At 31.6% G+C, this 25,429-nt stretch overlaps 1 protein-coding gene across 1 annotated transcript; it reads left to right on the forward strand.

Moving 5' to 3' along the window:
* Positions 1 to 7,418: 7,418 nt before the first annotated feature.
* On the forward strand, positions 7,419 to 18,695 carry LOC134681618 (uncharacterized). Its single transcript, XM_063541270.1, has 4 exons — positions 7,419 to 7,536; positions 15,685 to 15,828; positions 17,450 to 17,684; positions 18,350 to 18,695. The coding sequence occupies exons 2-4, from the start codon at positions 15,705 to 15,707 to the stop codon at positions 18,447 to 18,449; spliced, it is 459 nt and encodes a 152-aa protein (XP_063397340.1). The 5' UTR covers positions 7,419 to 7,536; positions 15,685 to 15,704; the 3' UTR covers positions 18,450 to 18,695.
* Positions 18,696 to 25,429: the final 6,734 nt, after the last annotated feature.

The raw sequence follows: 25,429 nt of genomic DNA on the forward strand, positions 1-25,429 counted from the left end.
GTTAGAGAAAAGGTCCAAGCAACACAAGAATCCCTCATTTATATACGCAAAAGGATCTTCTCGGGTCACGAACTACCCGTCGACAACACCACCGGGAAGGTCCCCCGAATTTTTGCGTTACAGTACTAATTCATAAAATTCCCTACCCGATAGCCAAAAGCTTAATATTTTATTCTGATATAAGCCTGGCTATGAAGCCAGATTTGGTACGCCATTTTGTACATTTGGAAAAGTCTGTAATGTGGAAGTTATTTCCATTCGATAGGTGTGTTTGATATTTTGTTCTGGTCATTTGATAAGGAACTTTCCGTTTTAAATTTTCCTTTAAAATCGTTTTTTTATTGTACTTTTGTCATACATGCCTACGCGTTGACTGCTAATTTGTCGTCGTGAACATGCATGAAATACTATTCGCTGGACATTTGGCAAACAACGCATTAGATATCTCTGATTATAATTCTTAACTAAAGTAAAATATCAATCAATTGAAGAAACTAAGAAAGCCGATCCTTGCTCTCCGCTGAATACACTTAATAGTGAATTTGTAATTTAAACAATGGTACAATTTGATCTTTTCGAAGCATGGTTGCAAATGGATTATAAAAAAATAGTTTAAACTGAAATGCAATGATGTTAATCATTAGAATTACTACAATATATCAATTGTACTTCTTAATAAACACACCTAATCAGAGAACTATTTGTCATGCATGGATATTAATGCAAGTGCATATGAAGTAATAATTATAACCACAACCTTTTATTCTGAATTGAACACAATAAGCAAGAGGTTATGCCGGAAAATACACCCTTGTCTAGCTTCGTAACTTCTTAGTCACATTTGAGACATACATTTAAATCGAACAGAATAGTTTTCTTTTATATTTGAATAAATGCAAAGTAATACCCCCCAAGGGGTTAGTCGAACATTTTTAATGAAATAATCAAAATAACACAGAATACAATACATCATACAAGTCATTAAAGTACAAGATGTAATGTATGAATTATGTACACTTTGACATTAAGCAGTTCTTTTAATCCACCGTCTGGTTTTTACTTATCGAGTATGTCCTTTTTTCTTTAACAAGGACAGTTTTGACCAATATTTCATTAATATGAATTATTCATTTAAAATATATATTTATTCACACTCACAATTAGGATTCAGAAACAATCAACAAATGCGTATGGTAATCTGTCTCTTCATTATCGCGCGGGTTGACAGGCGAGGTGGTTATATTGGTTGTAAGGTGTCGATGTTTAACATTCGGCGCTTTCGCTGTCGACGCTTCCGGCAGGACCGCTATATCTTTTGTTTCAGTTCTTGTAATTTTCCTTGTAGGTTTATTCTAAGTGGATTTACAATTTTGGATATTGGTTATCTATTACGCATATGCGTAAAACCAAATCTTGCTTATTGGAGTGACCAGTCTTCACGACCTGTTAAAAGATTAGAGCTAAAATGTTAAACTATAAGTTCGATTAACATGTGTGTCTACATATAGTACAAAGCAAAAATCGTACTATATATGTGGTGTATGCCTAACAAGAGTCGCTTTATAATTTGATGCATCCGTTATCTTGCAACGTTAAGATTTCGCGTGGTTCCTTCAGATTTTTCTCTTTTTGATATTATATTCAAAATTAAATAACGAATTTTTAAACATTCATTTGGTATAATGTTTTTTTTCCTCTCACATGTTTATAAATTAACATGTTGTCGATCCTAATATGAATGAGTGTTTGCCTGCTGATCGCTAGCAGACAAATATGCATACCAATTGGGGAAAGGGATGCCTACCTGTATGTTTGAAAGTAAATTGATATACCTTCTGACAAAAAATATACGTTTGTGGAAGAGTACACAATTCAATAAAAACCGCATATTTGTTCTAAAAACCCGCAAGACTACTTAATAAATATTACTAATGAAAAAGAAAGCAATATCTCAATGGCATTGCGTAAGAAATAACATTCAGAGTTTTGGAAATTAAATCATTCAAACGAACTTGCAATTTATGATATTGTCAAGTACTATGAGTGTCAGCAGCATTCGTACCTATCAGTTGTATATAGTATGTACAATTTTCAGTATTAAATGCATATCTTATATGAAGAAAACTACAATAATATATATTCACCAATAGAAACACGTTTATGAATGTAATTTTTAAAAGTGGTATTCGAAATAAAATACAAAAGTATGAGTAATGAATGTAAATAATTAATTTTCATCTAAATTGACCCCCCCCTTTTTTTTAAAGTTTTTAAATTTATCAAAAGTTGTTGATCCCTTTTTCGATTTTTCTGTTGTGTATACCCTCAGAGACTAAGCCTGGACTATTCAGATTTTAGGAGCAGAAATAAATTAAATGCAAATGTAAATGATAGATAAAAAAGACGATAAAATTGTTACGACAAAAAAAAAAATTAAAACAAAAGGAAATTGTATTTCACTCAATAACTGTAATATTTCTATTATGCAATATTTTTCTAATATTTCACATTATTTTTTAATAAAGATTTTCTGAAAATGACTGTATCACACCCTCATCGCACATATGTTTGCTATCTACACTTTATAAACCACAAAACAGTTATTGCTTTCCATAAATTTATCATAGACACTTGACTGGGTAACACAGTGGGATGCTAATAGGCTATGTGAAATGGGACGTGGTATTATGAAAATACTTGAAATATTCGAACTTTACACTTAAATTACTATTATACACTATTTTCAATTAGGTTAAAAATGCCAAAAATAATAAATCTAACAGAAATAAATTGATCACCTTTAAAAAATTAAAAAAAAATGATCAATCAGTTCAGTATAGTAGCAACAATGTGATACCATTTCAATATGACCAGCACAATCCTTCTTTCAATTCTAAAAACGATGTCACGTGAACTTTTGGAATCTAGATTCTACCTCTTTCTCCTATTTCTTCTCTTTCAACTGCTCATTGTTAAACTATCATTTTTATACTATCTCAAGCTGAGATATAGTCTTAAAATAGAACATAGAGAAGATGAATCTAGAATAAATAAAATGAACGATAAAAAATCAGAAAAAAAACAGGTTTAAAAAACTTTTAGGCCACACCAATTAAATTTCTTGTTCTACGGATTTTTGGACTTCAAAAATTGGGGCGAGCGAGTGATTTGAAAATTTTAATAAAAAAATATTTAATTTGAAAATTTTTGAGGCGAAGCTTAAAAAGTAAAAGCGAGCGATTATAATTTTTTTTTGTAAACATAAAATAGTAGGTTTTGACTATATTAAAACTTGATTTATCACTTGTACCTTGACATTTCTTTAATTTATGAAATATTTTTTCCCTGTTTAACAAGAAATAATTGATTAATTAAATCTGGTCTATGTATGTGCGACTGACAATGAGACAATTCTCCATCCAAGTCATAATTTGGTTCAGAACAACCCCTTAATGTTATGAATATCCCTTTCATGAGGGGTCATTATATAAGTTATAATATATTTCTTTTGTAAAAGTACAAAATGGCTAATATTTTCCCAAAGAACTATAATATTTGGTATTAAATGGTCAAAACGTGTCCAAAAATTTTGTAATATTCCTGGACTTTAACCATGTTAATACATTTACTTAACAGTTTAATATTATTCAAAATAAGTGAACCCATCCCTCTTTTAGAAAAGTTGTTTAAAATATAATGTATTTCTCCTCTTTTTGAGTAAAACATTCTAAGTTGTCAAAGGTTTTGTATAGTAGCACTATTCAAATCCTTAGTATTTCTATTTTCTTTTCTACATCAGTAAACATGGTAAAATGACCCCTTCAAGGCCCTTGTCTGAGGGAAGGTTGTTCCCAAACTGATAATAACAAACATATGTCAAAGTACGGTCTTCTACACAAAGCTTTGATCCAGACCAACCAGCAACCTATAAGGGACCACAACTTAGTGTTGTACACAATTCGAACAGGAAAACCAACGATCTAATTTATATTTCCAAACGGGAAATACCAATAAACCACATCAACAAACGATAACGACTGAACGACAGGTCCCTGAATAAACCTGGACGGGTGCACAAACCTGCAGCGGGTATGATCGTCACCATACATTATAATTGCAGTTGAAGGCAAATCCTTCAGAAGTTCTTTGTACTTTATTTTAACAACAAACATTTTTTATAGGGAATACAAGTTAGGGGGAAAGAAACCAACGTTCTGTACTGGTATTTCCGGTTATATATTTAAATCGGAGAACTCCCAGGTGAAATAAATTGGTTTCATGCTGACACAAATATTCTCGCAGATATTTACAGTGTTGTGGGGTACTGATAGGTTTAAAATCGTTATATAAAGGCTAGACTGTGATTTTATAAACAAATGTTGCTATCTTTTTGTAATATTTACAAAAAAAGGGTGCGGGAAATGGACATGATTTCATTTCCGGATGCGGGAAGCGGGAATATAAATAAAAATTAAAAAAATCTGATTTGAAAAAAATAGGTGCGGGCGGGTCCGTCGAACAAGGAATCAAATTGGTGTGGCCTTATTCATAATTATAATAATTAAATCGGCAAAAACTCACCAACTTAATCACATTAAAATATCCGTACGATATTGGAAATAGCGCATTGCCTCCTGAGATTCTTAACTTTAATATATAATCTTGTATGTCGCTATAATATATTATATTTATATATATATATATTCGTGTGCAAATATAGGCATACTAGAACTTACAAAATATTCTCAGAACTTTTTTTTCCAAACAGAATTTCTTTTACCATTTCTGTGACATAGCTACTTTAAAAACAAGCTCAGGGTTCTAATATAAAGAAAATATTTAAGAATTGAATGCTTGTTTTTGTAACTTTATTGGGGTATGATCATAGAAATACGAATTTTATAATTTTTGTATTTAATTCACCTGTGCACTTTATTGTGGGACAACGTGTTATCATGAATGAAAAGTTTTATTGAGTGATGCAATTGCTTACGGAATAACACGTGGTGTGCATTCAGCCATTCAAAATAAAGTATTATAATGAAACATACATCAATCTTGACACCCCTCGGTGTGTTCTACGACAAGAAAAACCTTAAAATATTCATTATCTATAACATATTTATCTCATCAAAAGAGAATCATTACTGTATGTGATATATATTTTGCCGAAGAAATCCGAGTATTTCCAATTTCTAGGTTATTTGGATTGCGCTGTTAATAGAATGTGGTAAAAACACAACTTTAAAACTTGAGTTGATCAATCCCCTTAAAGAATCACTTATCAAGTATTTTTTATATAAATTCAATATAATTTCAATCATTTGATATTCTCAAATTCCTTAATTATTGAACACTATTTAAATAGATTCACCTAGAAGTGCGCAGAATTAAATCTATAGTGCTTGACGAAGGATGATATCGCTTTACCAAATTAATATTTTCTTCAAAAGATTGTACGTGCATTCTTTTCGTCATTACGTATTTTACCAATGTATACTTCTTGTGTGGAAGGCGTTGCAGTTTGCGTAATACGTCATAAATTTTCTTTCTTTCAATGATATTATTAATAATCCTAAAAATATACAACTGACGCCAATAGCCACCAACATTCAGGAGTTCTCAATATTAATCCGGCTATCTTTGACGGAAATGCTAATGTAATTATCTATAACGTTTGATTTTGACCAGTTAAGAAATTAGGTTAGAGCTTATTGTTCGAGACCGTAACTTTGTCTACCTCATTTTCAGACATATTTTCATAATTTATAGATATAGGAAGATGTGGTGTGAGTGCCAATGAGACAACTCTCCATCCAAATACCAATTTAAAAAAGTAAACTATTATAGCATGTATGTAGATGTTGTTCATTTTTACTTCTATTCAAAATGTTGGTTTGTAGCCTTACGCCTTCCGAACCCCAAAAGACCGTTGTTCGTGGCTTCTTAACAGACAAAGAGCCCGGAACACGAGAATAGTACGAAGTACAAAATACACAAACTAAACAGATTTTCTCGCATATCTTGATGTGAATCGAATGACCACTGTGCATTTGGTTTTACTTTAGGTTTGTGTATCATGGTCTACCCCTCACCTCACTGCCATGGTGTTTGTTTAATTATTTGCAAGATGACGATAACACTATATCTCTGATCTGGAGCACATAAGTTCGAGTCACATTTTGAAAAAGGGACCATCAAATCTAACAAAAATCTTATAACTTGCCTAAACATTTGATTGATAAACGCGTAAACATACTGCTTTTAATAAGGTGTTTCCAATTCCTTTGAACTCTAGTGGATTCTCATTGGCAGTCATATCGCATCTCCTTATATTTATACAACCATCATGGACATCAATACATTTTATTTGAAAACGTTACAGGAAAATATAAGAACAGGACAAATAATTAGAAAAACAGTTTATTTCGAGTAATCTAAAAGAGCGTACATGAAGTAAAAAAAATGATACACCCAAGAATCAACTGTAAAAATACAAGATCATTCACCTCAAACAAGGAGATATTTTAGTAAATGAATGGCATTATGCTTCATCGATTCCCATACCAGATAACTTAAGGGCTTGGTAAAATGTCCGTTATGTTCGGTCTGCATCGAGAGGCAAGGACAATATAATACTCACTGAACGTGAAAGATTATAAATAAGGTTATCTGTCAGTTTATCAGAATTGTCATCACATTAAAAGGTCAATACCTTTGACGTTAATAAGCCATCGAAAACAAACAAAAAACCATTTTGAAAAATATTTGTAAAGAATCAGAGATAAAAATGCTTCTGAAACTATCATTTATTAATACTAAATGTCAATAAAAAATAAAATATCAATCATTATTTAATTCTGTAATTCTTGCTTATTCCATTTTTTGTTAACGTTTAAAAAAAGTAATTTGTCTCGATATGACATTCATATCTGTACAATTTCGAAGCACGTAAATTGCTACAAATTATGAAATAATAAAACTTATTATAGTTTCTCAGTCATGCTTCTCTATTAAGTTCATAATCAAAAGTTTTGCGGTTACAAAATTCTCATGCCGTCACAGTAAGATACCAATACACAAGCTTATAGAAATAAAATAATGGATTTTCTATCAAATAATTAGAATCCATCTAAATTGTTATAATCTGGAGAAGAAAAAAAGAATTCGTTGTATTAAATATTTAATCAAACGCGTCAAACCTAGTGTAAAAATAAAATAACAAAAATTACGAATGGCCGTGCTGTTAAATCGTAAAAATATTAAGAAATAAAAAATAATGTGCATGGATGATCTGATCACCTTTTGGGATAGGCAAAGCAGCTGGTCACGTGTGGGAGTCTGACTAGTTTTAATTCAACGTGATTTTATCGATATCGGAATGGACTAGTACAAATATCCGAGGTGCTGAGTCATGGTTAAGCTATAAGAACACCATGCGACGTATATTTTTCAAATTTAAAAATATGATTTTATGATAGTTATAGACAATTTGTGATGGAATCTTTCGAAAATACATAGATAAATTATACTGAGGTAAGACCATCGTTTATACTATTTCTGATAATTTAGTTTTAAAACATTTCAATAATGAGAAAAGTTTGCGAATAGTGTACAAGTTTGTTATGAATGAAAATAATTTGAATTGAAAGTTATTCAATTTTTAACAAATTTTGTCAGATCTATACGTAACTCTATAATCGTAGCAAACTGTCGACATATGATTGTGTCGAAATATCATGTACAGTAGAAATAACAAAGACATATTCTTATAGATACCACCGAAACTAGCATAAACGGGAGAGTAGACTATTATATAAATATGCAAGTGGTTTTTAGAAATGACAACATATATTTTGGATGGGGGAATAATAGTACAAGTGACCTATTATAAATGAAGACCAAATGATTTCTTGCAAAACTTATGTAAATGCTAAGCGTTAAAAATTTGCGATAAAGTTAATTGTCAGATACATGTATACTGTTTCATATGTCTAATTCTTTATGTTGACTTTCTTGCATCGAATTTTTTTAGTGAATCTTTATATGTATTAGATTAGTTTTTTTTTTATCTTTTACAAATGATGTCTTTATCGTTCCTCCTAAATTGGTTTCGCTATATTTCATTAATTGCGAAGTTTTCACTATTTTGCTCTGACTCATGAAAATCATACTTATCTAATAATGAAATCAAATGTCTTGTTACACAGGCAAATTTCACTCACATCAATTTCACGTGAATTTAAAGTCATGTAAATCTCACGTGAATACGTGAACTTCACATGAATTTCAACTCAAACGAGCTAATACGTGAAAATCACGTGAAATCAGTGTTTGTGAATTTCATGTGAAAATCAGTTGAATTTCACATGAAAATCACGTAAATTTTTTTCATGTGAAATTCACATGAATTTTTGAAATAGAGTATTTCAAATAACATCTAAATTTTCAAATTTAATTCAGATTCACGTGAATCTCAATTTACGTCAAATTCATATACAACATTTTCACGTGAGTTTCATGTATATTAAACTCGATTGAGGTAAATCTCACGTGAAATTTTTCATGTGAATTTCATGTGAGATTCATGTGAAATTCATGTGAGCAAATTTTGCCTGTGTATCTTTTTCTATAAATTAGTTTTTATTAATTGGCGTGTTTTTTTTTTAGGGGGAGGGGATGGGGTATTTCGTTGCAAATTATTCCTTTGACTTTGAAGTATTTAAGTTTAAACAATAATTTTTCAACTAGTATATATATAATTTAGAGATGAAATAATCTGTCTCCTATGGGTACCCTTTTACACAATGCAAATACGTATTTTGAATTCAAGCTATTGCGTCTGTGCTGTAAATTATTCATTTCATAATAATTTCAATTCAAACATTAATTACCTAAATATAAGTACTGTTTTAAGTGAGGTTCACTGAGTTCAAACTTATCAGGAATTCCTATTGACAGAAGCAATTGTGCACTTCCGGTAATAAGTAGAGCATGGTCCCTGATCTATATGTGGGTTAAACATACCAAGCAATCATTCAAAAATGTAAAAAAAAGAATAAAGAAGCTAATATTTAAATATATAGGAGCGTAAAAAAAATGTCTACATAACTCATTTTTGGAGTATGTATCATGTATGAATTAACAGTGTTTCCGTTCAATTTATTGTAGTTCCCAAACTTGCTAGTCACTTTTCCTATATTTCTTATTTCGTGTCGACTCTCTCTTTTGTATGTAAAAAAAGATCTTACAAAAAAGGTTGCGCTCACTAAAAACCCTACATGTACATGTTTATTTTTCTTTGTCTATCTAGTCTTCTTAACTGTTGAAATAGATACTGAAGATTTCAAAACGAGTCAAAATGTTTCTGTTGTTAAAGATTATGACACATTTTAACTTTGTTTCTAAATAAACGGACCATATTTGGTAAAAGATATACGAATAGATGAATGTAACATTCTGCCAAAATAAGAAGGTTAATTTACACGACTTGTGGCCAACCGCATAATTATTTGGTAACATCAAAAGCTTTTCTAAAGTGTTAACTTGTAACCTTAACCTACATTTGTTTGTGGTATGTACACTTTACATTTTTGTGGTCAAATGGAAAAGTAAAGACAGAAGCTAATTTTCGAAACGGAAGCAGCAAGCCTACACAAAATGTTTATATTGAGGGTAATCAGATCGACTTTTCTACGAATCATTTCTGTCAGTTTTAAATATAGGTTAGTATAAACTCAACGGTGATGTGTTCATATTGCATTGTGTTTCAATACTAAAACGAACTTGTTACAGCCATTGTAAAATTTTAAAATATATCGAAAAGTATAAAGATTAAAAGAGATTTTAAAAAATATATCAATAATAAATGTAACTTTTTTCATGTAAACACGTAGCTTGTGTGATAAACCAAAGGGGAAAATGGTCGGCTATATATATAGTAACTTAATTACAAATATGTTTAGGTTTGTGTCAGCTTTATAATAAGATACTAAAATAAATTTTTTTAGGTGATTTGGCTAATATTTAACTTAGAGTTTCATGCCTATATAGTCATGATGTCACTGAGAAGAAGGAAAAGAAGGGGAGTAGGGACTATTGGTGATGAGTCCCCGACCTTAATGGGAAAAAGTTTCGAATACAAAATCAAATATGGCCATCTTTTGTTTTGTTTTATTAAGATAATTGCAAAGTCTCTTTTGTCAATCACTTTAAGTTTCTCAGTGCTATTACACGTTAACGATTATCTGAAAGTTCATCTGATTTCCAGTAACTATTTTTAGTAGAAGTTGTGAATACATATTATGGACAGACTTGAAACATTGACAGCATCTACAGGGATGGTACCCACAATAAATTCAAACAAAGCCTAATACATGCATGTTGTCACCTAATATAAATCTAACCTGTTTAATTCGTTCTAGTCCTGTGTGCCATCTTTGTCCCCCCCCCTTTTAACGACATAACAAACATCAATCAAATAACTTCAGTACCCTATCATTTTCACACTCGGAAAACCTTTTGAAACATTGTATCTCTTTTTGAGCGGCATCCAGCAAATGGCGTAATTTTGCTTTTTTGAGATTTATTTATTGTTTGTCTGCACCATAAAACATCCATTTTATTCGGATTTTCTCCACCTATCAGGTATGTGCATATTTTTTACTTTTATTATTTTTGTAAAATACGTAGTAACTTTGGAATTGATATTTTTTTCTAATTTCCTGACTTGAACTGAGAAATTACTTGAAAGGTCTATCTGAAAATATATATTGTTTCAAACGGATTCCTTTTATATATCTATAGGCGCTCGTCCTGAATATGCATGACATACTTGTCACTGAACGTTTAGAAACCAACAATCAATCAAATCATATAGGCTCACTAGCTACATGTATCATATAACTAATTGGTGGCTGTTTGGTTAACGTCCCGCCGGGGTAAACATTTCATGAATACACATTAGGAAAATAATTAAAACAAACAGGTTCTGTTGGATTTTTTTTTTTATAAAATTTCAAATCATCAATTAAAGTCATCAGATATTTATTACGGATGCATTTTCGACAATATATTTATAAACATGGTGGTAAATGTTTTTTAATTAATTAAAGAAAAACCCATTATTTCCAAGTTCTTATTTTAACTCTAAGCTATATTTCAGTTTTATCAAAGTTGGAAAAAAATTGTATTTTAAGTCAATAACAAATACATTGTACCTCTATAACGAATAAAGACAGGACTATATATTCGTATTGCCTTAGATAAGGTTCAAATTAGAGACCTATGATTCGGGTAAATACGTTGTTATTTACTTTACTCCAAACTATTGATCTTTATGCGTACCCAGAGAAGTTAAAAATATAAGTTTGTAAAAGGGCAAATCTATTATATTTTATAGTGGATATGTAATAAAATTCTATGCGTTTTTTCATGGAATTGATGTTAATGTACATTTGATTTTAAAAATATAATGATAAGGTTAAACATACAACAGGGGGTGGTTATAAAGTAAAAAATAGCAGTCGCTTTTAAGAAATTAATATAATGTAAGGAATCGTTTAATGCTAAGATATATATGGAATTTATATATATATATATACATATCTAGTATGTGTAATAGTAAAAATAAGCATACAGTGTATATCTTGATAAATATAGAATTATCTGTTCAACATTTTGGTCGAACGGTAGGGATTCTTCTATATACAGTAATAAACACAATTATACTAAAATATCATTCTAAAAATACATCTAAAACTACAAGTTTTTTGTAAGATAAAAAAGAAACTTGGGTTATCTTCGGCCTTAAATGTCAAGTTAATAAATATTTGATTATAAAAAAAACTATCATTTTGAAATGGCTGTCTATCTTAGTCAGATAAAACACATTACGACGTACCTGTAGCAAAAATGTCAGAAGTCTTATGGAAATATTAGCATTAACTAACATTTTCTAAAAATATATCAATATTAACTATTTATGGAAATTGTTCATAAGACAACAGCTAAACAAATGCCATTAAATGGTGTTTTATGTATATTTTTTTTTAATTTCAAAAACAGAATAGACCAAAATAATGCATTAAATGCGAAAAGATGTGATATTCGTTCTTGCACAATGAAATTGACCTATATAGAGCAGGACACCATTTGGACAAAAGAACTAATAAAACTAAAACACTACCAAAGTTTTTTTTCCTTCTCATTCTCAATGCCGTAACGATTGAATGCATGTCTAGTAAACAAAGAAGAATTAAGATTTGATCGTTTTAATCACTCCCCCACTTACAATATGGCCATGGCCATGATTTTCAATTTTTGAAACATTTTAAGTAATTGTAAGTTTCAGCAATCCATTACATAACAATTAAGTTATAAAACAAATCCGTGCAATAATCAGAAAATGTAAACATAGTCTTAAATATCTTTGAAATATCAGAATATCTATGACAATCAATCTCGTGTAATTTATTATGTAAAAACTCTTTAACCATAACACGGTTTAAACATTTGTTCATTGATAAACTATAATAATGCATATTTCCTATATTACTTCATTAATTTTGTAAAAAGACCTATTAGCAAATGATTCCCTTAATATATGTAAATTAAAATATTGCTCAAATCTCGAAGGAGGGGAAAAGCTGTTTTAATTATCTCTTGCTATAAATGAGCGTACACCTCTGACGCGCCATTTACAATGCAGATGCCAATTTATAGTGTTCATTTACTAATATAGATGTCATTCTATAGTGTTCATTTACTATCTTTTAATTGATCTCAGTGTACAACACATTGAAAGTAAAGGAAATTAGAACATGTAATCACACAAATTTATACTGTAAGACTTATTCCGATTTATTAATTTTCCTGGTAGATATTAGAGCGAGTTAACCTTTTGAAACGTATGCCACAGGGAAATTTTCACTTATTAATTTCTTTATCTCGAGGGGCATCACTTCATGTTTTGGACGACAAATTACTATCTGTATGTGTTTATCGCTGTATGAATATAAAGAATAGAACGTAATGGATATCGGAGCACACCAGAAAGTATACGCCTATATCCGACATTATATGTCACCTATGTTATTTTTGTGCTTAGTTCTTTCTGGTGGGAAAAATCGCGATGATTAATTACGCAATTTAAACTATTATTGGATAATGGAAAATAACGGATGTTGTGTTTTGATGTATAACCTAAAATATCGCTAGGGACTTGACGAAAGCCCAATGAAAAGAACAGCACTTAAAAACGTGTTGCTCTTCTTCATTTTAAAGTCAAAGAGAGATCTTTCTTATTTGAAACACCAAAACTCACACTTCATTGCTAGATGAAGACGTTACCTAGGTAGGCATAATAGATGCGAAAATGCTTTATATAATTGAAAAAAATATAGAGCATTCAGATTTGGTGTGATATTGGATGGTATTGACAAATAATCCCTGCATTAAATCAATTCATTGGCCAATTTAAAAACAGACTAAATAGTGCAATGCCACTGTAATGTATTGACACTGTTTTTGATTTATTTACATAACACACAAATATAGCTGGTACACCTGAAAAAAGGCATATTCTGGCAAAAACAGAGATTGAAATTAAAAAACCGACAACAGGTGACACAAGTGGAACAGGATCTGATTACACTCCCGGAACACATAAGTAATCCCGATTCTTGATTAGATTCTGTTATATATCGGTTTTTTTCGTCTGACTCCTTTACCCTTTTGTGACCTACCGAATTATACTTAGTACGGAGTCTCTACTAACATATTAACATGAGCAGCACGACAGGTGACTCGTGTAGAACCGGATCTGACTACCGCCCAGGAACACATAATATAATCCCGGTTCTTGATTAGATCAAGGTTGACCAGTTATAAGTTGTCTGGGTACACATCTGTTATATGTGTTTTCCCGTCTGACTTCTTTTCCTAATGTTACCTACCGAATTAGACTAATATCCGGGTTTGCCCTAAAACATGAGTAAAACGAAGATTATCTCGTGTTGAGCAGGATCTGCTTACCTATCCTGAGCACCTAAGATCACCCCCAGTTTTTGGTGGACTGCAGTCTGCAGTTGTATATGTTGTGTTTAGTACTGTAGTTTGTCTGTTTGACTTTTTGTTTCTTAATCTTGGCATTGTGCATTCATTTTCGACTTATGAGTTTGAATGTCCCTCTAGTATTTTTTGGCTCCTTTTTTCTTATTGAACATGGTACTGTCTGTTTCTATTCTATTCTACGTGTGATTTGCGATTGTCTCCTCCTGGTATCTTCTGTCTTTTTTGTAAACGAAGTTATTAAAATCAAGGATACTAAAGCAACAAACGGAATGAAAACACCTTTGTTTGTTTTATTTTTTCACCTTTTATTTCTTAAAGACCCATTATCAGCAAGCAGTAAGGTTAGTCAGGATGTGTAAATACAAAGTAATTGAAAATGATATCAATTGAAACTAAATCGGAAATGAAGCGTTATCAATCCGGAAGTATTGATGTAGAGATAATTTCAATTTTGCACTTACACACGTGTCTTTTTTCATCTTTGAAAGCTTTTCTAAGACTTAATTGATAAATCATCAAACACACCCACCCAACAACGTAAAATACAATTATACGATATCATATATTTTCTATGAAACATAATTTTATTTCTTTGATTCACTCCTTTACAATGACCTCAATTAATAAGTATACTCTTTGACAGAAAACATGTAGATTTTCAAAATCACAAAATGTTTAACTTGCTGTTATAAATACGAGAAGATATGGTTTGAGTGCCAACGGCCAACGAGACAACTCTCCATCCAAGTCACAATGTATACAAAAAAAAATCATTATAGTTCAAAGTACGGTCTTCGACACGTAGCCTTTTTATGCCCAAATGGAGGTTTAACTTTTGTTTTTATATATTGTTTGTTGTTATGATCAGTATACGTTTACAAACGCGGATCCAGGGGGCTGGGGGCCCGGGCCCCCTTTCGTGGGAAAAATTTGGTTGATTATATAGGGTATCACTGAAGCATGACTGGAGAGGCCCCCCTTAGGAAGAGTTTTGGATCCGCCACTGGTGTACGTTCATATCAGCTACCAACTCTATCCTCTAAGCTCCAAGATAAAAAGCTGTAAGGGTCGGTGAACAATGTAGGCCAAAAGAATAACGATTTTGGTTACTGCTGTTTACCCTCCATAGTCCAGTTTTATCTTATTCTCAGTCGACGAAAGCTTTTTAAGGTGTTACCTAACACTGCAGGGATTTACCCCTCACTATCGCTCAGGGTAAAATATTTGTCATAAAGGGCCAACCCGTGGTAAAATAACGATATATTCAAGCCTCCATGAATTATTTCTTAAGTGTAATTTTTCTGACAAAACGGTTGGTTCAAAATTTTCAAATTTTTTATATTTTTGTGAAATGGTCAAAGTAAATACTTTGTCAAAATTTATGAAATTTAAACGAGCCAAATTATTTTCAGTGAAAGTGTTGGGTACCACCTTAAATGAATGATATCGATTAATGTTTCGTTCATATTTCAATGGAAAGCACAAGATGCAGTTTATATAACAAATGCGGTTGTGGAAGCCCAATATTGGCAAGAAATAGACACAGAAACTACTAAAGGGATATTCAGAGCCAAAATAAAATAATAAAAACATTTTCCTCTTTCATTCCAGGAGTTTTGACTTACAGAAGAATGGTAAAAAAGAAAGATTTGGTGAAGATATTCTTTATTTATATGTGTCTCTATCAGATGGTTCCTGCTCATCCTTGTGGCGAAAATCCCCTCCGATCAATAATTAGTTTATCCTCACAGACAGGTCGGTTATTTCTATGTATATTCTAAGCAATTGTTCACCTTTATGTTACCCTCTAATATACTACATTTTATAACTTATTGGATATGCATATATATATACAAATTTAAATACAAAAAAAAGAGAAATGTAGTGAATTTTTTTTGTATAAACGTTTTAAAAGCAAAACTCAGGTGAACACACTAAAACCGCACAACGTCAATTTTGCTTTGAATAGTTTGAAATTCAGTTTTAGTTTTACAAAAACTAATTTAGAGAAAAAAATATATTATATTTATTGTAAATTGTTATTTGCTTAACTTCCAGTCTAAAAGACTTCATGCATTTTCAGGACTGGAACAAATTTTAAACAATATAGCGGATAGATAGACTTTAAAAAAAAAAAAAGTACGACCAGGTTCTTGGGCTTAAATTTGGACTGCATTATGGTCAATAATTTTGTGGGTTTCATAAACCCTTAAATAAATTCTGCAAGCAGTGCAATACAGAGACGTTCTCTTTCAACACGAAACATTTGATTAAACGTCCGATCAGGATTTGACATGACTGTGAATGTATATGTTACAGTGAATTTGTATAATTAGGGATTATGTAGAATCCCTGATTTTTCAGGGAATATGTAGAATTACTAAAATCATTAGTAATTATACATAATCCCTGAAAATGACCAGTGATTTTACATAATCACTGAACTTTTGAATAATTATTCTACAAATTCCCTAATATGATTTCAGGGATTATGAATAATTTAATGATCCTTAAAGTTTGTTTAATAAAAAAAAAAATATAGACAAATTATATTTTCTTCTTTTATAAATTCCTTGCCAGATGAAATAATTTTGCTTTTAAACTCAGAGGATGATCTAAAAGATATAACCAACACAGGGTTTCGAGATAAAGTTGAAGACTTCAAAATTAATAATATCAACCCCTATATAGCAATAGCTTTACATGTATTGTTTGTTTATTAAAAGCCAGCGTCAAATAAATATTCAGGTAAACAGCCAAACGGGCGCCCATCTTTACCGTACTCATCGATTCAAATATAGAATCGGAGAAGCCATGTGACCATGTAGATTTTTCAATATCGGATCTAATCCTTATGCTGGGCGCATAAAACATGCAAGACTAACCATAGCTTTCTTGAATTGAAAAAAAAATGACGATGGAACTTTTAAACGACATTGACTGGCTATACAGCCCTTGCGCGGTAGACTGAAAAGAGTGTAACGATTGCAGCGAAATGTATAATACCAATCGAATCTGATGGATACGCCTTATATTGGAATACGTTTTACGACACTTTGAATGCTTCTTATTACATAAGATAACTACTAGATTGTATGTAGCTTTGACACATACTATAGCATGCTGTATAAGAAGAATATGAATGTAAATGGTGAGAAAAAACGACATAAACAAATTATATAGATACATAATATGTGATATGAGACAACTCTCCATCAGACCAAGCCACAATTTATAAAAGTAAACCATTATAGGTCAAAGTTTGTTGTCAATTACATTAATTAAGACGAAAACAATTTCTGCTGTTTAATTCGATCTCTTAAAGTATATGATATTTTCATTCGTTATATACATTTGTCTACTATTATTTTTTTAGGTCAAGGTCTGCGTTTTGTTCTTGATAAATTAAGACAAATGGATTATCGCGTGTACAGACATTTACAAAGCAACTTCCAGAGGTATGCCGAATGTGTTGGCATGGTAGATACGGGTTATTTCAAGCGTTCCGAAAGACATGCGTTGATAAGTATCAACCCATTCACTAGCCTGGATAACAACGACGATGCCACTGGATATATAGATAACAGTAGATCAGTTGACGATGTTTACAAGTAAGTGAAACAGAAAGTTTATAAAAATCGGAATGATTTTTTTTTTGTGTACATAAATATGAGGTTTTTATAAATAAGAAAGGAAAGTCAAAATATCATGCTATTGAATATTCTTGAATTGATATTGTTTTCTGTAGTTGTGATTTATCATGACGAACTCAAATGTTGTGGCCACACCGATTCTGTATTTGAGTCTGATTAGGAATTGGAAAATAGGGGCGAACGATACCAGAGGGACAGTCAAACACATAGATCAAAAATAAACTTACCACGCCATGGCTAAAAAACCCAAAGACAAACATTCAAATAATAGTACACAAGACACAAAATAGAAAACTAAAGACTCAGCAACAGGAACCACACCAAAACTGGTGGTGATCGTAGGTGCTCCGGACGGATAAGCAGATCCTGCTCCACATGTGGCACCCGTTGTGTTGCTCGTGTTGTTACAAATCCGGTAAGTAGTCTAATTCGGTATGTCATATTCGTGAAAATGGAAGGGGATTGTAGCCATTTTCCTATATAAAACATCCAAATTGTAATTACCATTTATTAATGGACCACAACTTATTATTCATCCGCACCAGATGAAAGTTTTTTAAGAAAATTTATCCATGAAAATCTTTTGATGGTTAACTATTAACTGTATATCTTTCTGTTTCAAGGTCAAATGATGACAATAGAGAACAAACCTTAAAGGAAACACAAGAAATCATTTCCAAAGACATTTTACCCATGCTATTGAAAAGAAGAAGGAGACGTTGAACAGATACAAACGAGTGACAATATCTGCACGCGGAGGAATATATTATACTAGGGTCATGTCATCGACATAATACCTAAGAGTAGTGCTTAACTGTTGAAACAGCAATGTTGTGTATATTTATTTATTTATTTATTGTCTTGAATTATTTAACGGGTTGTTTTTTTAAACAGACTATTCTTGTAATCAAAATTGAATGCAAGCACCCGAATGATCGTTGACGAAAGGTTGTTTGATTTACTGAATAAATGGAGAAACATAATTTTTAACATTTTGTTTACAGAAACATAGATTTGAATATAGTTGTACCGGAAAGAAGAATATTGTTTTTAGAGTTATCCATCTTCTTCTGCTGTATCAAATATATATTGTTTACTCTATTCACTGGGATTTACTTTTGTGAGACATCTTAATTATCAATATTGACCAATTGCGAAAACATACTAGTAATTAGAAGTAAAATCACAAAAATAAAGAACTCAGAGGAAAATTCAAACTAAAATTCCCTAATCAAATGGCAAAATCAAAAGCTCAAATACATCAAACATAAAAAAGAGAATGTGGTTTGATTGACAATGAGACAATTCTCCACAAGAAACAAAATGAAACAGAATTTAAGAACTATAGTCACTTTACGGCCTTCTACAATGAACAAAGCCCATACTATATAGTCAGGTATAAAAGGCCCCGAAATGAAAATATATAACAATTCAAACAAGAAAACTAACGACCTTATTTATGTAAAGAATGAACGAAAAACAAATATGTAATAAATTAACAAGCGACAGTCACTGAATTTTAGACTCCTGACTTGGGACATGCACATACATACACAATGTGGCGGGGTTGAACATTTTTGCGCTATCCCAACCCTCCCCTAACCTGGGACAGTGGTGTAACAGTACAACACATTACGTCCCTTTTATATTATAAAATCAGAAGCTTATGCACATCAAACAAATCGAACTGTAATATTCCAGACATGGTACAAGGATTACCTTATTATATGATCACCTATATATACTGTTGTATGTCTTCTTTTTTTTTTGTCATGGCGTTTTCTGTTAATGGGCAACAAAAAACGTTTCGTTAAAATTTATTGTCTTACTAAGGTTTACTCAAATGTTTTATCCTCAACTTATAGAAATGACATTTATGAGTACATGCATCTCCAAACGGTTTTTAAAATGACAAGGAGCTATTATAGGAGACTTCGACAACATGAAGTCAAATAACAGACGAGTCTCTAAGGGAAGCCAATCAATTAGTGTCTTGTTTTGTAGTACTGACAGGATTCAAATGTAACATAGATAAAGGAAACTGTGGTATGAGTGCCAATGCGAACTCTCCATCCAAGTCACAATTTATAAAAGTAAACTGTGGTATGAGTGCCAATGCGACAACTCTCCATCCAAGTCACAATTTATAAAAGTAAACTGTGGTATGAATGCCAATGCGACAACTCTCCACCCAAGTCACAATTTATAAAAGTAAACCGTTTTAGGTTAAGGTACGATATTCAACATGGAGCCTTGGCTCACACCGACATGTATATTTCTATTTCAAACCGTTAATTTATTGTCCAAAAACTAATGTGCCAACTCTATCATGCACCATGATCCTTTATAAGTTCTGTTATTGTCATGTTTTACTATTAATAGTTATTCAAAATTTTAAGCAACTATGCCTGTCCCATTGTATTTAAAATAAATGATAATAAATAAACAGTGAAACCTCTTTTCTTATTTAAAATTGACTTTGAGGACGGCTGATAAAAAGAAAGTGTACAAAAATACCGAACTCCAAAAAAAAATTTAAAACAAAAATTCCCTTTTCAAATGGTAAAGTCAGAAGCTTATACACATTAAACGAATTAAAGCCAACTGTTATATTTCTGACTTGGTGTAGGGATTTATTTGTTATATGATCATCTATATGTACTGTTGTAAGTCTTTTTCGTTTTTGCCATGTCATTTTCTATTAATGGTCAACGAAAAAAAGTTTTATTCAAATTTATCGTCTAACCGTAAGTTTACTAAATGGATGTACCCAGATCTAATCGAATGCACATTCATGGGTACATGCATTTCGAACCGGTTTTTAAAATTACATGTAGAAACTTAGATAAGACTGAGGTTCAATCAAAGACTAGTCTAAAGAGAAAGGAATCAATTTGTGTCCAGTGCTGTAGTATTGAAAGGATTAAAATGATACATAAAATTGAGAATGGAAATGGGGAATGGGTCAAAGAGACAACAACCCGACCAAATAAAAAACAACAGCAGAAGGTTACTAACAGGTCTTCAATGTAGCGAGAAATTCCCGCACCCGGAGGCGTCCTTCAGCTGTCCCCTAAACAAATATATACTAGTTCAGTCATAATGAACGCCATACTAATTTCCAAATTGTACACGAGAAACTAAAATTAAAATAATACAAGACTAACAAAGGCCAGAGGCTCCTGACTTGGGACAGGCGCAAAAATGCGGCGGGGTTAAACATGTATGTGAGATCTCAACCCTCCCCATATACCTCTAACCAATGTAGAAAAGTAAACGAATAACAATACGCACATTAAAATTCAGTTCAAGAGAAGTCCGAGTCTGATGTCAGAAGATGTAACCAAAGGAAATAAACAAAATGACAATAATACATAAATAACAACAGACTACTAGCAGTTAACTGACATGCCAGCTCCAGACTTCAATTAAACTGACTGAAAGATCATGATTTCATCATATGAACATCAGGCACAATCCTTCCCGTTAGGGGTTAAGTATCATAACAGCATAACATATATGAGAAGAACATAACCCGTGTCATGCCAACAACTGTTTTTAGAATAAATGTATTTAGTTCCGACCCAAAGACCTTATCAGTGACTCAATATTAACGCCAAAATATGCAATCTTTAATGACTTGACAACAGTATCGTAATTATATCCCTTCTTAATAAGTCTATTCAAAGGTTTTGTAAGTTTCTGAGGTGAATACTGACACCTTTGTGCTTTATAAAGAATATTTCCATAAAAAATTGGATGTGAAATACCTGAACGTATAAGAAGTCTGCATGTTGAGCTATATTAACGAATGATGTCTTTATACCGATGATAAAATTTAGTAAATGTTTTGACTAGTTTGTGATATCGAAAACCCTGGTGTAATAATTTTTCAGTAATATATAAATTTCTCTCGTTAAAATCTAAAACTTTGTTACATACACAAGCGAATCGTACTAGTTGAGATATATAAACACCGTAAGATGGTGACAAGGGAACTTCACCATCTAAAAACGGATAATTAACGATAGGAAATGAAAAATCATCCCTTTTATCATTTTTTGAACATATATATTCACATTCTGATTTTTTGAATGCCAATTTAATTAGGTGTGTGAATTTTTTTTTAATGTGAGGCAATGTGGTATACAGGATAGAAAAATCAAAACTTTGAACAGATTCAAAATCACCAATATAAGCATGCAATTTATCAAGTACTTCCAACGAGTTCTTGACACTCCAAAAGTAATTTATTCCACTATTTTCGAAGGCCTTATTTGAACAATTTATTATAAGGTTTTTAATTGTTCCAAGTGTGCTGGTAAGAAGAATAGACAATTTAGTAGTTGAACAATGGCTTGAAGACGAAGTAAATCTATATTTGTAAGGGGTTTTGTGTAGCTTTGGAAGTCAATACATAGTTGGGAATTTCATTGTATTTGGCTCTGCTTGTAAAGCGGTGGCTAAAAGTTTATGTTTGTTACAGATTTCGTTTTCTGAAAATGGAGTCAGTTGGAATGTTGGTGAATTGGTGATTTCCTTTTTCAGAACCTCAATGTAAAATTTACGTCAAACAATAATAATATTATTAGCAGCTTTATCGGCCGGGACAAAAACAAATTCCTTGGCTAGTTCTTTTAGTTTATGTTTGATACGAGAAATAGTTTTTTTTTTGTGGTTATTGTTAATAGTAAAATGTTCTTTAAAATGTTGAATACGTATATCAACTATCTTCATTACTGAATTAAAAAAAGGGTCCAAAGATTTTTTGTCAGCTTTTTCCTGTTTTATTCATTTCATACAGTAAGTATGGAGTGAGTCGTGGATGATATTGCGACACTCATTCCAATTAATAATTGACGGGGGACGATATTTAGGTCCTTTACTGAGGAATGATTTTAACTCTCGGTCTTGAACGATGTTAAGATCTCCTGTTATAACATGGGAAATGGGTCCATAAATATATTCGGAATTACTGCAATTACATGAAGTAGGTGTATTTTCACTGATATTAACATCTTTACACAATTGACTATAATTAAACACAAATTTGCGGGTAGATTTCTTGTAAATATAACAAATAAGAGGTAGCTCAGTATTGACAAAATATCCAAGAATTTGTTCTTTAACAGTATGGTCGTTAAATATACCGGCAATATTTACAAAATCAAAGCCTTTATTGAAATACTTAATTTTAATAAAATGTTTTTTATGATCTTCAGGGCGATCAATTTTGGTAAATAATTTAGAATAACAATATGCCATAATAATTTGAACAATTTCATTCTTAGAACTGCTATATGAAATTGTGTGGCAATCCTCCAAAATTTTATTTAACTTATTAACCGGTAACGAACAGAGTTTTGTTAACAGATAATGTCTGCCGTTGGTTTTTTTTAATAGAAATTAGGTCCGACATATTGGTATGATTGGCTCGAAATTTTCTTTGATTGCGATTTGTTCTACGACCGTGAGAACGGTTTTTACGAACAGTTTTAGAAACTATATCCAAAATGTTAACGGAATTGGTTCTAGCTATATTACCAATTCCCATGATATTATCATTTAGACCGAGAGGGTAAACTGTCTGTAATTTTTTAATCCAATTTAATTCAATTATTTTCCGTGATCGTACAAACTTTGAATGCGATTCACCAGGTTGCATGTATAGTTCACACCGTTAGTGTATTGTTACTACTGTTGCCTTAATTTGTCGATGTTTCACATATAAACATATGAAGTTACCTTTTCAAAAGTCAACAACAACGATGCATGTTTGGAAAAATGTCGTTCAAATGAGTATTTCTAATCTTAAATCATGACTGAAAAGTGAGTAGGGATTACATATACGAGGTTTGTTCTAAATTGATGGATGTGTGCTGAAACTGTTATAGGTTGCATGAAATGTTAAATCTATGAGTTATAATTTTCAATTATCTGCCATAGCTGAGTTATGATGTTTGAATGGAAAATAAAAAATAAAAATGATCAATAATAAATGAGCGTGAAAAATATAGAAAGAAAAAAATTTGAAAAAACATGAAAAATATAGAAAGGTGTTCGCTAACAGCGAAGCTGGAATCCCCATATTGAATTTTCTGACCCTTTATGGAATTTACTGGCCCTATATGGAATTTACTGACCCTTTATATATAATATTAGGTCACTAACTCTGGGTGATGTATTTATCTTACCAATCACCTTAAAATCTGGTATTTATACTAGTGGCCTATCAAAGTATCAATTCATCAACACTGAGAACCTGCTTTCATTGTCCTATACAAACACAAATACCAACAGTTACAATAAAATGTGTTTTATGAAATTATTTAAGTCGTTCATTATCAATTTCTTTGTCTTCCAACTTTTCCCACAACACCGTGATGTTTTTACGAAGGACGTAAATAGTTATCAAAAGTAGCAGGATTATAATTTTATACGCCAGACGCGCGTTTCGTCTACATAAGACTCATCAGTGACGCTCAGATCAAAATAGTTAAGAAAAGCCAAATAAATACAAAGTAAAAGAGCATTGAGGACCCAAAATTCCAAAAAGTTGTGCCAAATACGGCTAAGGTAATCTACTCCTGGGGTAAGAAAATCCTTAGTTTTTTTAAAAATTCGAAGTTTTGTAAACAGAAAATTTATAAAAATGACCATATAATTGATATTCATGGCAACACCGAAGTGCTGACTATTGGGCTGGAGATACCCTCGGGGACGAAACGTCCACCAGCAGTGGCATCGACCCAGTGGTGTAAATAGTTATCAAAAGTACCAGGATTATAATTTTATACGCCAGACGCGCGTTTCGTCTACATAAGACTCATCAGTGACGCTCAGATCAAAATAGTTAAGAAAAGCCAAATAAATACAAAGTTAAAGAGCATTGAGGACCCAAAATTCCTAAAAGTTGTGCCAAATACGGCTAAGGTAATCTACTCCTGGGGTAAGAAAATCCTTAGTTTTTTAAAAAATTCGAAGTTTTGTAAACAGAAAATTTATAAAAATTACCATATAATTGATATTCATGTCAACACCGAAGTCCTGACTACTGGGCTGGAGATACCCTCGGGGACGAAACGTCCACCATTTCTAAACACATATTGAAATAAACCTCGTCTACTTATCATATATGTATAAAATCACAGAGTTTCGATATCTCCCGCGTTGCTTATATTTTATATATTTGCAATGGGCATAATTATTTTAGAAAAGGTCAACACCACGGGGGCCTCATGTGGAACATAATCTGGTTGCTCTCTCGGAGAACATGAAATCACCTCAATTTATAGTGAGGATCCTGTTGCTTATTCTTTAGTTTTTTTTATTGTGTCTTAATTGTGTACTTTTATTTGTTTGTTTGTCTTTTACTTTATTAGCCATGGTGTTGTCATTTTATTCAGATCTATGAATTCTACTGTTAATCTGGTATCTTTGGCCCCTTTTTTCAATCATTCACCATTATAGAACTTGTCAGAGATATTGCTAATAGTAATCTATAGTATCGTTTTTTTTAGAAATCTTGTAAGAATTGTAATCGTTAGGCAATTTTTCATAAATTTGATGATATTTCCAAGTGGCATAACACAAAATCCATCGTCATCCATTAATAACTTTCTGCGATATTGCCGATATTAACCTTTATTTTAAATTTTATAAATTATGACAAGAATTGTACTTATGAGAGCGCTAACGAAGAT

This window comes from Mytilus trossulus, chromosome 8 (assembly GCF_036588685.1).
Source record: "Mytilus trossulus isolate FHL-02 chromosome 8, PNRI_Mtr1.1.1.hap1, whole genome shotgun sequence".
NCBI classification, from domain to species: Eukaryota; Metazoa; Mollusca; class Bivalvia; order Mytilida; family Mytilidae; genus Mytilus; species Mytilus trossulus.

Bases quoted from the DNA above. Each gene is read 5' to 3' on its own strand.
- LOC134681618 (XM_063541270.1), top strand. From the start codon at position 15,705: ATGGTAAAAAAGAAAGATTTGGTGAAGATATTCTTTATTTATATGTGT. The intron at 15,829-17,449 runs GTCGGTTATTTC...TTATTTTTTTAG, and splicing joins TAGTTTATCCTCACAGACAG to GTCAAGGTCTGCGTTTTGTT. The intron at 17,685-18,349 runs GTAAGTGAAACA...TTCTGTTTCAAG, and splicing joins TCAGTTGACGATGTTTACAA to GTCAAATGATGACAATAGAG.